Source organism: Oncorhynchus nerka, linkage group LG7 (assembly GCF_034236695.1).
Source record: "Oncorhynchus nerka isolate Pitt River linkage group LG7, Oner_Uvic_2.0, whole genome shotgun sequence".
NCBI classification, from domain to species: Eukaryota; Metazoa; Chordata; class Actinopteri; order Salmoniformes; family Salmonidae; genus Oncorhynchus; species Oncorhynchus nerka.
In genome coordinates, this window is record NC_088402.1 from 2,748,479 (window position 1) to 2,762,438 (window position 13,960).

The following is a 13,960-nucleotide window of genomic DNA, read 5'->3' on the forward strand; positions in this document are numbered from 1 at the left end:
TCTCTCTCTCCTTCTTTCTCTCTCTCTCTCTCTCTCTCTCTCTCTCTCTCTCTCTCTCTCTCTCTCTTCTCTCTCTCTCTCTCTCTCTCTCTCTCTCTCTCTCTCTCTCTCTCTCTCTTCTCTCTCTCTCTCTCTCTCTCTCTCTCTCTCTCTCTCTCTCTCTCTCTCTCTCTCTCTCTCTCTCTCTCTCTCTCTCTCTCTCTCAGGAGGCTTTCACTTCTCTTCAAAAATATGGATTATGGGTCTGAATGGTTATGGGTCTGAATGGTTATGGGTCTGAATGGTTATGGGTCTGAATTAAAATATATCTCAGGTATTTATCCAGGAAAAGGTGGTTGTTTTGGGTGGAATATCTCAGTAAATCTCGGTAATTCCCGCCCAGTTGACATCAGCAAACCGCTCGCCATACAACCTGTCTGCCCGGTACAGTTGAAACCTGGGATTCATCCGCGAAGAACACACATGTCCATGGTGGACATACCAATTGCACGCTCCCTCAGAACTTCAAAATCTGTGGCATTGTGTTGTTTGACAAAACTCCACATTTTAAAGAGGCCTTTTATTGTCCCCAGCAGAAGGTGCACCTGTGTAATGACCCTGCTGTTTAATCAGCTTCTTGATCAGCCTCTTGCCAGGAGAAATGCTCACTAACAGGGATATAAACAAACAAATGTGTGCACAACATTTGAGAGAAATCAGCTTTTTTTTTGTGGGTATGAAACATTTCTGGGATCTTTAATTGCAACACTTGACATGTTGCGTTTTATATTTTTTGTTCAGTAAAAGTTACTCCTAAAGAGTGGAGATCCTTTTTTTCATCAAGTAAACAATACAATATATCATCTGAGTATCGTAGCAGACCTTGACTCTTGACTCTTACCCTTATATTTCTCACCAGGAAATCTTATTTTGTGTGATCAGGCTTTTATGAAGAAGACTTTCGTAAACAATGCTAATTTCACCGTAGGTTTATTATTGTCTAATTACTTTCCATATGCTAATGACTCTTTAAAAAAAAAAAAAAAAAAAAGGAAGTAGTTGTGTTTAATTGGTTTGATCCACTAGAGAGAAGGTGCGTGATGTCTGGGGGTTTTTACAGCACATGCTGTACATCATTGGAAAAATAAAATTTGCACGGATGATTTCTGCGTTTGATATAGACGAGTTGTCGACACGAAGATCCAAACATTTGATGCTTTTGTTTTGGCTTTTCGTGTGTATTTAGGTCATCCCTTGTATATTTTAAATTCATATGTAAAAGATACACTTTCAGCTCATTTGGCGTTGGCACGTTCTCTAACCTTAAACATGTGGTAAATGTAACGGCAGGAGCGAGACAGAGGCTTTTTTTTGTTGTTGCCTACATCAAGGTTGTAACTTGACTAATTGTGTATGCAAATCAGGCAATTTATATTTAAATTATGCATTTCTATTGTGCTCCCAACAGCACAGCAGAGGAGGAGGGGGAGGAGGAGAGGAGGAGGAGGAAAGAGGAGGAGGAGGAGGAGGAGCAGGTGGATGAGGAGGGGAGGAGGAGCAGAGGGAGAGGAGGAGGAGCAGAGGAGGAGGGGAGGAGGGGAGGAGGAGGAGGGGAGGAGGAGGACATTGTGCATGGCGTGTGTGTGTCTGGTGTCTGAATGTTTATTACGGACTGTAAACGTTTAACTCCGCTCCAACAGATGTGTTGGTTGCCGGTCCTCCGTTGTATAAAATCCTCTACAGGAATCACAGGGCTGTGAAAAAGAATTTGCCTCCTTTCTAAATTTCTCTACTTTTGCAAATTTTTGATACTGAATCAAATCAGATCTTCAACCAAAACCACATTTTAGATAAAGGGAACCTGAGTGAACAAATAACACAACAATTACATACTTACATACAATGCCTCTGTGTGAAAAAACGAATTTCCCCCTTACACTCCATAACTTGTTGTGCCACCTTTAGCTGCAATGATTCCAACCAAACACTTCCTGTAGTTGATCAGTCCATCTTTAGCTGCAATGATTCCAACCAAACACTTCCTGTAGTTGATCAGTCCACCTTTAGCTGCAATGATTCCAACCAAACACTTCCTGTAGTTGATCAGTCCACCTTTAGCTGCACTGACTCCAACCAACCACTTCCTGTAGTTGATCAGTCCACCTTTAGCTGCAATGACTCCAACCAAACACTTCCTGTAGTTGATCAGTCCACCTTTAGCTGCAATGATTCCAACCAAACACTTCCTGTAGTTGATCAGTCCACCTTTAGCTGCACTGACTCCAACCAACCACTTCCTGTAGTTGATCAGTCCACCTTTAGCTGCAATGACTCCAACCAACCACTTCCTGTGGTTGATCAGGCCACCTTTAGCTGCAATGACTCCAACCAACCACTTCCTGTAGTTGATCAGTCCACCTTTAGCTGCACTGACTCCAACCAACCACTTCCTGTGGTTGATCAGGCCACCTTTAGCTGCAATGACTCCAACCAACCACTTCCTGTAGTTGATCAGTCCACCTTTAGCTGCAGTGACTCCAACCAACCACTTCCTGTGGTTGATCAGTCCATCTTTAGCTGCAATGACTCCAACCAACCACTTCCTGTAGTTGATCAGTCCACCTTTAGCTGCAATGACTCCAACCAACCACTTCCTGTAGTTGATCAGTCCACCTTTAGCTGCCATGACTCCAACCAACCACTTCCTGTAGTTGATCAGTCCACCTTTAGCTGCACTGACTCCAACCAACCACTTCCTGTAGTTTATCAGTCCACCTTTAGCTGCACGGACTCCAACCAAACACTTCCTGTAGTTGATCAGTTCACCTTTAGCTGCAATGACTCCAACCAACCACTTCCTGTAGTTGATCAGTCCACCTTTAGCTGCAATGACTCCAACCAACCACTTCCTGTAGTTGATCAGTCCACCTTTAGCTGCAATGACTCCAACCAACCACTTCCTGTAGTTGATCAGTCCAACTTGAGCTGCAATGACTCCAACCAACCACTTCCTGTAGTTGATCAGTCCACCTTTAGCTGCAATGATTCCAACCAAACACTTCCTGTAGTTGATCAGTCCACCTTTAGCTGCACTGACTCCAACCAAACGCTTCCTGTGGTTGATCAGTCCACCTTTAGCTGCAATGACTCCCACCAAACGCTTCCTGTAGTTGATCAGTCCACCTTTAGCTGCAATGACTCCAACCAAACACTTCCTGTAGTTGATCAGTCCACCTTTAGCTGCACTGACTCCAACCAAACGCTTCCTGTGGTTGATCAGTCCACCTTTAGCTGCAATGACTCTCACCAAACGCTTCCTGTAGTTGATCAGTCCACCTTTAGCTGCACTGACTCCAACCAAACGCTTCCTGTGGTTGATCAGTCCACCTTTAGCTGCACTGACTCCAACCAAAGGCAAATGTCGCTAGTTACAGCAGTTCTGCATGGAAGAGTGGGCCAAAATTCCTCCACAGCGACGTGGAGTCAAAATATGCAAAAAATAGAGCCAATCAGAACGGGGTAAATACATTTGACGGCCCTGTACGTCTCCACTGGGTCAATGTGTTAGTGAGCCTTTTCAAACAGAACGGATTATTCACAGCGGAAGAAATAGATCATGTATTTTGAAGATAATACCAATCTAATTCATTGTCATTTAAGATCATTCGTGTGATTTATTCATACACTCTAAGAATAAAGGGTTCCAATAGGGTTCTTCGACTGTCCCCATAGAATATCTCTTTTTGGTTCCAGGTAGAACCCTTTTTGGTTCCATGTAGAACCCTATTGGGTTCCATGTAGAACACTCTATGTAAAAGGTTCAACAAGGAACACAAAAGGGTTCTACCTGGAACCCAAACAGGGTCCTTCAAAGTGTTCACCTATGGGGACAGCCAAATAACCCTTTTAGTGTCTGGAGAGGCTGACTTCATAGATTGAACCAGATATTCACAAACCTATGAGCACCAGCTCAGCCAAATGTTGGGTATTTTAAAAGCAACGGATCTTTTCGTGGTTGAACTACACTATTTAACCAGGCTTGTTTTAGTGCAGTGAGACTGTAAATATACTGTGCTGCGCTGGAGTCATGGAAATCTCTAAAGCTACTTATCCACTGATCAGCCAGGACAGACCAGCTACTTACTGACGCTGATCAGCCAGGACAGACCAGCTACTTACTGACGCTGATCAGACAGGACAGACCAACTACTTACTGACGCTGATCAGACAGGACAGACCAGCTACTTACTGACGCTGATCAGACAGGACAGACCAGCTACTTACTGACACTGATCAGACAGGAAAGACCATCTACTTATCCACTGATCAGACAGGAAAGACCATCTACTTATCCACTGATCAGACAGGAAAGACCATCTACTTATCCACTGATCAGACAGGAAAGACCATCTACTTATCCACTGATCAGACAGGAAAGACCATCTACTTATCCACTGATCAGACAGGACAGACCAGCTACTTGTCCACTGATCAGACAGGACAGACCAGCTACTTATCCACTGATCAGACAAGACAGACCAGCTACTTATCCACTGATCAGACAGGAGAGACCAACTACTTATCCACTGGTCAGACAGGACAGACCAACTACTTATCCACTGATCAGACAGGACAGACCAGCTACTTATCCACTGTTCAGACAGGACAGACCAACTACTTATCCACTGGTCAGACAGGACAGACCAGCTACTTATCCACTGATCAGACAGGACAGACCAACTACTTATCCACTGATCAGACAGGACAGACCAGATACTTATCCACTGATCAGACAGGAAAGACCATCTACTTATCCACTGATCAGACAGGACAGACCAGCTACTTGTCCACTGATCAGACAGGACAGACCAGCTACTTATCCACTGATCAGACAAGACAGACCAGCTACTTATCCACTGATCAGACAGGAGAGACCAACTATCCACTGGTCAGACAGGACAGACCAACTACTTATCCACTGATCAGACAGGACAGACCAGCTACTTATCCACTGTTCAGACAGGACAGACCAACTACTTATCCACTGGTCAGACAGGACAGACCAGCTACTTATCCACTGATCAGACAGGACAGACCAACTACTTATCCACTGATCAGACAGGACAGACCAGATACTTATCCACTGATCAGACAGGACAGACCAGCTACTTACTGACGCTGATCAGACAGGACAGACCAGCTACTTATCCACTGATCAGACAGGACAGACCAGCTACTTATCCACTGATCAGACAGGACAGACCAGCTACTTATCCACTGATCAGACAGGACAGACCAGCTACTTATCCACTGATCAGACAGGACAGACCAGCTACTTATCCACTGATCAGACAGGACAGACCAGCTACTTGTCCACTGATCAGACAGGACAGACCAGCTACTTACTGACACTGATCAGACAGGACAGACCAGCTACTTATCCACTGATCAGACAGGACAGACCAGCTACTTATCCACTGATCAGACAGGACAGACCAGCTACTTACTGACGCTGATCAGACAGGACAGACCAGCTACTTGTCCACTGATCAGCCAGGACAGACCAGCTACTTATCCACTGATCAGCCAGGACAGACCAGCTACTTACTGACGCTGATCAGACAGGACAGACCAGCTACTTACTGACGCTGATCAGACAGGACAGAAAAGGGAGGGAGGGAGAGAAGGGGTGGAGGGAGGGAGAAGGGGTGGAGGGAGGGAGGGAGGGAGGGAGGAAGGGAGAGAGAGAGAGAGAGAGAGAGAGAGAGAGAGAGAGAGAGAGGGATGGAGGGTGGGAGGGAGGGAGAGAGAGAGAGGGAGAGAAGGGTGGAGGGAGGGAGGGAGGGTGGGAGGGAGGGAGAGAGAGGGAGGGAGGGAAGCTCACCGGCTTTCTTCCAGATCTCTTCAGGTACGTATCCGGTCGTCATTGGTCTGTTGAGAATCTCCTGGTGAATCTCTGGAAGACAGACACACAGCCCAGTCAACTAGTTGACAGAAACACAGCCCAGTAAACCAGTAGACAGACACACAGCCCAGTCAACTAGTTGACAGAAACACAGCCCAGTCAACTAGTAGACAGACACACAGCCCAGTCAACTAGTAGACAGACACACAGCCCAGTCAACTAGTAGACAGACACACATCCCAGTCAACCAGTAGATAGACACACAGCCCAGTCAACCAGTAGACAGACACACAGCCCAGTCAACTAGTAGACAGACACAAAGCCCAGTCAACTAGTAGACAGACACACAGCCCAGTCAACCAGTAGACAGACACACAGCCCAGTCAACTAGTAGACAGACACACAGCCCAGTCAACCAGTAGACAGACACACAGCCCAGTCAACTAGTAGACAGACACACAGCCCAGTCAACCAGTAGACAGACACACAGCCCAGTCAACTAGTAGACAGACACACAGCCCAGTCAACTAGTAGACAGACACACAGCCCAGTCAACTAGTAGACAGACACACAGCCCAGTCAACTAGTAGACAGACACACAGCCCAGTCAACCAGTAGACAGACACACAGCCCAGTCAACCAGTAGACAGACACACAGCCCAGTCAACCAGTAGACAGACACACAGCCCAGTCAACCAGTAGACAGACACACAGCCCAGTCAACTAGTAGACAGACACACAGCCCAGTCAACTAGTAGACAGACACACAGCCCAGTCAACTAGAGGACAGACACACAGCCCAGTCAACCAGTAGACAGACACACAGCCCAGTCAACTAGAGGACAGACACACAGCCCAGTCAACTAGTAGACAGACACACGGCCCAGTCAACCAGTAGACAGACACACAGCCCAGTCAACCAGTAGACAGACACACAGCCCAGTCAACCAGTAGACAGACACACAGCCCAGTCAACTAGTAGACAGACACACAGCCCAGTCAACCAGTAGACAGACACACAGCCCAGTCAACCAGTAGACAGACACACAGCCCAGTCAACCAGTAGACAGACACACAGCCCAGTCAACTAGTAGACAGACACACAGCCCAGTCAACTAGTAGACAGACACACAGCCCAGTCAACTAGTAGACAGACACACGTCCTGTCCTGTAGGACTGTGCTGTCTGCTCTGGGTCCTGTCTGATAACTCATACTATAATGTAGATAGTTATACCTGTAGTGAGGTCGTCCTGTCCTGTAGGACTGTGCTGTCTGCTCTGGGTCCTGTCTGATAACTGATACTATAATGTAGATAGTTAAACCTGTAGTGAGGTCGTCCTGTCCTGTAGGACTGTGCTGTCTGCTCTGGGTCCTGTCTGATAACTGATACTATAATGTAGATAGTTATACCTGTAGTGAGGTCGTCCTGTCCTGTAGGACTGTGCTGTCTGCTCTGGGTCCTGTCTGATAACTGATACTATAATGTAGATAGTTAAACCTGTAGTGAGGTCGTCCTGTCCTGTAGGACTGTGCTGTCTGCTCTGGGTCCTGTCTGATAACTGATACTATAATGTAGATAGTTATACCTGTAGTGAGGTCGTCCTGTCCTGTAGGACTGTGCTGTCTGCTCTGGGTCCTGCTGGCTCCTTTTTTCAGGTCGTCCGCGTCGCTGTATCGTCTGATCCAGTAGTTAAGCTCCTCCCTGTCGGCCTCCTGGCAGCGCCGCAGCACGGTGAGAGAACGCCTCGTCTTCTCCACCATGTCCATGATGCAGTTCAGCAGCTGAGGAGGAGGAAGGCGCTGAGTGAAGCACCACAGACACCAAAGACAATGTGTTCTATATTCATAACCAGAACCACAGACAATATGTTCTATATCTATAACCAGAACCACAGACAATATGTTCTATATCTATAACCAGAACCACAGACAATATGTTCTATATCTATAACCAGAACCACAGACAATATGTTCTATATCTATAACCAGAACCACAGACAATATGTTCTATATCTATAACCAGAACCACAGACAATATGTTCTATATCTATAACCAGAACCACAGACAATATGTTCTATATCTATAACCAGAACCACAGACAATATGTTCTATATCTATAACCAGAACCACAGACAATATGTTCTATATCTATAACCAGAACCACAGACAATATGTTCTATATCTATAACCAGAACCACAGACAATATGTTCTATATCTATAACCAGAACCACAGACAATATGTTCTATATCTATAACCAGAACCACAGACAATATGTTCTATATCTATAACCAGAACCACAGACAATATGTTCTATATCTATAACCAGAACCACAGACAATATGTTCTATATCTATAACCAGAACCACAGACAATATGTTCTATATCTATAACCAGATACTAGTTGTGTATCAGTTCAGCAGCTGAGGAGGGAGAAGGTACTGTATCAGGGGGAAGGTACTGTATCAGGGGGAAAGTACTGTATCAGGGGGAAGGTACTGTATCAGGGGGAACGTACTGTATCAGGGGGAAGGTACTGTATCATGGGGAAGGTACTGTATCAGGAGGAAGATACTGTATCAGGGGGAAGGTACTGTATCAGGGGGAAGGTATTGTATCAGGAGGAAGGTACTGTATCAGGTAGGTACTGTATCAGGGGGAAGGTACTGTATCAGGAGGAAGGTACTGTATCAGGGGGAAGGTACTGTATCAGGGGGAAAGTACTGTATCAGGGGGAAGGTACTGTATCAGGGGAAGGTACTGTATCAGGGGAAGGTACTGTATCATGGGGAAGGTACTGTATCAGGGGGGAGGTACTGTATCAAGAGGAAGGTACTGTATCAGGGGATAGGTACTGTATCAGGGGAACGTACTGTATCAGGGGGAAGGTACTGTATCAGGGGGAATGTACTGTATCAGGGGGAAGGTAGTGTATCAGGGGAAGGTACTGTATCAGGGGAAGGTACTATATCAGGTAGGTACTGTATCAGGGGAAGGTACTGTATCAGGGGGAAGGTACTGTATCAGGGGGAAGGTACTGTATCAGGAGGAAGGTACTGTATCAGGGGGAAGGTACTGTATCAGGGGGAAGGTACTGTATCAGGGAGAAGGTACTGTATCAGGGGGAAGGTACTGTATCAGGGGGAAGGTACTGTATTAGGGGGAAGGTACTGTATCATGAGGAAGGTACTGTATCAGGAGGAAGGTATTGTATCAAGGGGAAGGTACTGTATCAGGGGGAAGGTACTGTATCAGGGGGAAGGTACTGTATCAGGGGAAGGTACTGTATCAGGTAGGTACTGTATCAGGGGGAAGGTACTGTATCAGGGGGAAGGTACTGTATCAGGAGGAAGGTACTGTATCAGGGGAAGGTACTGTATCAGGGGAAGGTACTGTATCAGGGAGAAGGTACTGTATCAGGGGAAGGTACTGTATCAGGGGAAGGTACTGTATTAGGGGAAGGTACTGTATCATGAGGAAGGTACTGTATCAGGAGGAAGGTATTGTATCAAGGGAAGGTACTGTATCAGGGGAAGGTACTGTATCAGGGAAGGTACTGTATCAGGGGAAGGTACTGTATCAGGGGGAACGTACTGTATCAGGGGAAGGTACTGTATCAGGGGAAGGTACTGTATCAGGGGAAGGTACTGTATCAGGGAGAAGGTACTGTATCAGGGGAAGGTACTGTATCAGGGGAAAGTACTGTATCAGGGGAAGGTACTGTATCAGGGGAAAGTACTGTATCAGGGGAAGGTACTGTATCAGGGGGAAGGTACTGTATCAGGAGGAAGGTACTGTATCAGGGGGAAGGTACTGTATCAGGGGGAAGGTACTGTATCAGAGGGAAAGTACTGTATCAGGGGGAAGGTACTGTATCAGGGGGAAGGTACTGTATCAGGAGGAAGGTACTGTATCAGGGGGAAGGTAATGTATCAGGGGGAAGGTACTGTATCAGGGGGAAGGTACTGTATCAGGGGATAGGTACTGTATCAGGGGGAAAGTACTGTATCAGGGGGAAGGTACTGTATCAGGGGGAAGGTACTGATACAGGTACAGGTACAGGTATGGGTACAGATACAGATACAGGTACAGGTACAGGTACAGGTAGGGGTACAGGTAGGGGTACAGGTACAGGTACATGTATGGGTACAGGTACAGGTAGGGGTACAGGTACAGGTACAGATACAGGTACAGGTATGGGAACAGGTACAGGTACAGGTATGGGTACAGGTACAGGTATGGGTACAGGTAGGGGTACAGGTATGGGTACAGGTATGGGTACAGGTACAGGTACGGGTACAGATACAGATACAGGTACAGGTATGGGTACAGGTACGGGTAAAGATACAGGTACAGGTATGGGTACAGGTAGGGGTACAGGTACGGGTACAGGTACAGATACAGGTACAGGTATAGGTACAGATACAGATACAGATACAGATACAGGTACAGATACAGGTACAGGTATGGGTACAGGTATGGGTACAGGTAGGGGTACAAGTACAGGTACAGGTATGGGTACGGGTACAGATACAGGTACAGATACAGGTACAGGTATGGGTACAGGTACAGGTACGGGTACAGATACAGATACAGGTACAGGTAGGGGTACGGGTAGGGGAACAGGTACAGGTATGGGTACAGGTAGGGGTACAGGTACAGGTATGGGTACAGGTATGGGTACAGGTACAGGTATGGGTACAGATACAGATACAGATACAGGTACAGATACAGATACAGGTACAGGTACAGGTACAGGTACGGGTACAGATACAGGTACAGGTAGGGGTACGGGTAGGGGTACAGGTACAGGTATGGGTACAGGTAGGGGTACAGGTACAGGTATGGGTACAGGTATGGGTACAGGTACAGGTACAGATAGAGATACAGATACAGGTACAGGTACAGATACAGGTACAGATACAGATACAGATACAGGTACAGGTAGGGGTACGGGTAGGGGTACAGGTACAGGTAGGGGTACAGGTACAGATACAGGTACAGGTACAGGTATGGGTACAGGTAGGGATACAGGTACAGGTATGGGAACAGGTAGGGGTACAGGTACAGGTATGGGTACAGGTAAAGGTATGGGTACAGGTACAGGTATGGGTACAGGTATGGGTATGGGTACAGGTACAGGTATGGGTACAGGTATGGGTACAGGTACAGGTACAGGTACGGGTACAGATACAGATACAGGTACAGGTATGGGTACAGGTACGGGTACAGATACAGGTACAGGTATGGGTACAGGTAGGGGTATAGGTACAGGTACAGATACAGGTACAGGTATGGGTACATGTAGGGGTACAGGGTACAGGTATGGGTACAGGTAGGGCTACAGGTACAGGTATGGGTACAGGTACAGGTATGGGTACAGGTATGGGTACAGGTAGGGTTACAAGTACAGGTACAGGTATGGGTACAGGTACGGGTACGGGTACAGATACAGATACAGGTACAGGTATGGGTACAAGTAGGGGTACAGGTACAGATACAGATACAGGTACAGGTACAGGTATAGGTACAGATACAGGTACAGATACAGATAAAGATACAGGTATAGATACAGTTGGTATAGTAATAAAAATGTTATTACTTTTCTTACATGGTCAAGGTGCTTCCATTCCTCCCCCCATTCTCTGTCTGTCAACCGGTGGTCGATCACCTCTTCCTGACGAGCCCCGTGCATTCCTTCATCAATCAGGAGAGAGAGGGGGAGAGAGAGAGAGAGAGAGAGAGAGAGAGAGAGAGAGAGAGAGAGAGAGAGAGAGAGAGAGAGAGAGAGAGAGAGAGAGACAGAGAGACAGAGAGAGAGATAGACAGAGAGAGAGAGAGAGAGAGAGAGAGAGAGAGAGAGAGAGAGAGAGAGAGAGAGAGAGAGAGAGAGAGACAGAGACAGAGAGAGAGAGAGAGAGAGAGAGAGAGAGAGAGAGAGAGAGAGGGAGAGAGAGAGGAGAGAGAGAGAGACAGAGACAGAGAGAGAGAGAGACGGAGAGAGAGAGAGAGAGAGAGAGAGAGAGAGAGAGAGAGAGATGGATAGTCAAAGTCTGTGGAACAAGATACAAGTGCCCACTGTTCCCTCCATCCTCTCTCCACTGTCCCCTCCATCCTCTCTCCACTGTCCCCTCCATCCTCTCTCCGCTGTCCCCTCCATCCTCTCTCTACTGTCCCCTCCATCCTCTCTCCACTGTCCCCTCCATCCTCTCTCCACTGTTCCCTCCATCCTCTCTCCACTGTTCCCTCCATCCTCTCTCCACTGTCCCCTCCATCCTGTCTCTACTGTCCCCTCCATCCTCTCTCCACTGTCCCCTCCATCCTCTCTCCACTGTCCCCTCCATCCTCTCTCCACTGTCCCCTCCATCCTCTCTCCACTGTCCCCTCCATCCTCTCTCCACTGTCCCCTCCATCCTCGCTCCACTGTCCCCTCCATCCTCTCTCCACTGTCCCCTCCATCCCCTCCATCCTCTCTCCACTGTCCCCTCCATCCTCTCTCCACTGTTCCCTCCATCCTCTCTCTACTGTTCCCTCCATCCTCTCTCCACTGTCCCCTCCATCCTCTCTCCACTGTCCCCTCCATCCTCTCTCCACTGTCCCCTCCATCCTCTCTCCACTGTCCCCTCCATCCTCTCTCCACTGTCCCCTCCAACCTCTCTCCACTGTCCCCTCCATCCTCTCTCCACTGTTCCCTCCATCCTCTCTCTACTGTTCCCTCCATCCTCTCTCCACTGTCCCCTCCATCCTCTCTCCACTGTCCCCTCCATCCTCTCTCCACTGTCCCTCCATCCTCTCTCCACTGTCCCCTCCATCCTGTCTCTACTGTCCCCTCCATCCTCTCTCCACTGTCCCCTCCATCCTCTCTCCACTGTCCCCTCCATCCTCTCTCCACTGTCCCCTCCATCCTCTCTCCGCTGTCCCCTCCATCCTCTCTCTCTACTGTCCCCTCCATCCTCTCTCCACTGTCCCCTCCATCCTCTCTCCACTGTTCCCTCCATCCTCTCTCCACTGTTCCCTCCATCCTCTCTCCACTGTCCCCTCCATCCTGTCTCTACTGTCCCCTCCATCCTCTCTCCACTGTCCCCTCCATCCTCTCTCCACTGTCCCCTCCATCCTCTCTCCACTGTCCCCTCCATCCTCTCTCCACTGTCCCCTCCATCCTCTCTCCACTGTCCCCTCCATCCTCGCTCCACTGTCCCCTCCATCCTCTCTCCACTGTCCCCTCCATCCCCTCCATCCTCTCTCCACTGTCCCCTCCATCCTCTCTCCACTGTTCCCTCCATCCTCTCTCTACTGTTCCCTCCATCCTCTCTCCACTGTCCCCTCCATCCTCTCTCCACTGTCCCCTCCATCCTCTCTCCACTGTCCCCTCCATCCCTCTCCACTGTCCCCTCCATCCTCTCTCCACTGTCCCCTCCAACCTCTCTCCACTGTCCCCTCCATCCTCTCTCCACTGTTCCCTCCATCCTCTCTCTACTGTTCCCTCCATCCTCTCTCCACTGTCCCCTCCATCCTCTCTCCACTGTCCCCTCCATCCTCTCTCCACTGTCCCCTCCATCCTCTCTCCACTGTCCCCTCCATCCTGTCTCTACTGTCCCCTCCATCCTCTCTCCACTGTCCCCTCCATCCTCTCTCCACTGTCCCCTCCATCCTCTCTCCACTGTCCCCTCCATCCTCTCTCCACTGTCCCCTCCATCCTCTCTCCACTGTCCCCTCCATCCTCGCTCCACTGTCCCCTCCATCCTCTCTCCACTGTCCCCTCCATCCCCTCCATCCTCTCTCCACTGTCCCCTCCATCCTCTCTCCACTGTTCCCTCCATCCTCTCTCTACTGTTCCCTCCATCCTCTCTCCACTGTCCCCTCCATCCTCTCTCCACTGTCCCCTCCATCCTCTCTCCACTGTCCCCTCCATCCTCTCTCCACTGTCCCCTCCATCCTCTCTCCACTGTCCCCTCCAACCTCTCTCCACTGTCCCCTCCATCCTCTCTCCACTGTTCCCTCCATCCTCTCTCTACTGTTCCCTCCATCCTCTCTCCACTGTCCCCTCCATCCTCTCTCCACTGTCCCCTCCATCC

The 13,960-nt window shown here is 48.6% G+C and overlaps 1 protein-coding gene across 1 annotated transcript in view; it reads right to left on the minus strand.

Moving 5' to 3' along the window:
- The window catches only part of LOC115125965 (protein CBFA2T1-like), a 59,403-nt gene that overhangs the window by 8,324 nt on the left and 37,119 nt on the right, over nt 1-13,960 (minus strand). Inside the window, exons 6-8 of the mRNA XM_065020119.1 lie at nt 11,488-11,582; nt 7,472-7,667; nt 5,864-5,935 (exon numbers count right to left, since the gene is read on the minus strand). Of these exons, the coding sequence (XP_064876191.1) occupies nt 5,864-5,935; nt 7,472-7,667; nt 11,488-11,582 (363 nt within the window). The remainder of the gene's footprint in view (nt 1-5,863; nt 5,936-7,471; nt 7,668-11,487; nt 11,583-13,960) is intronic.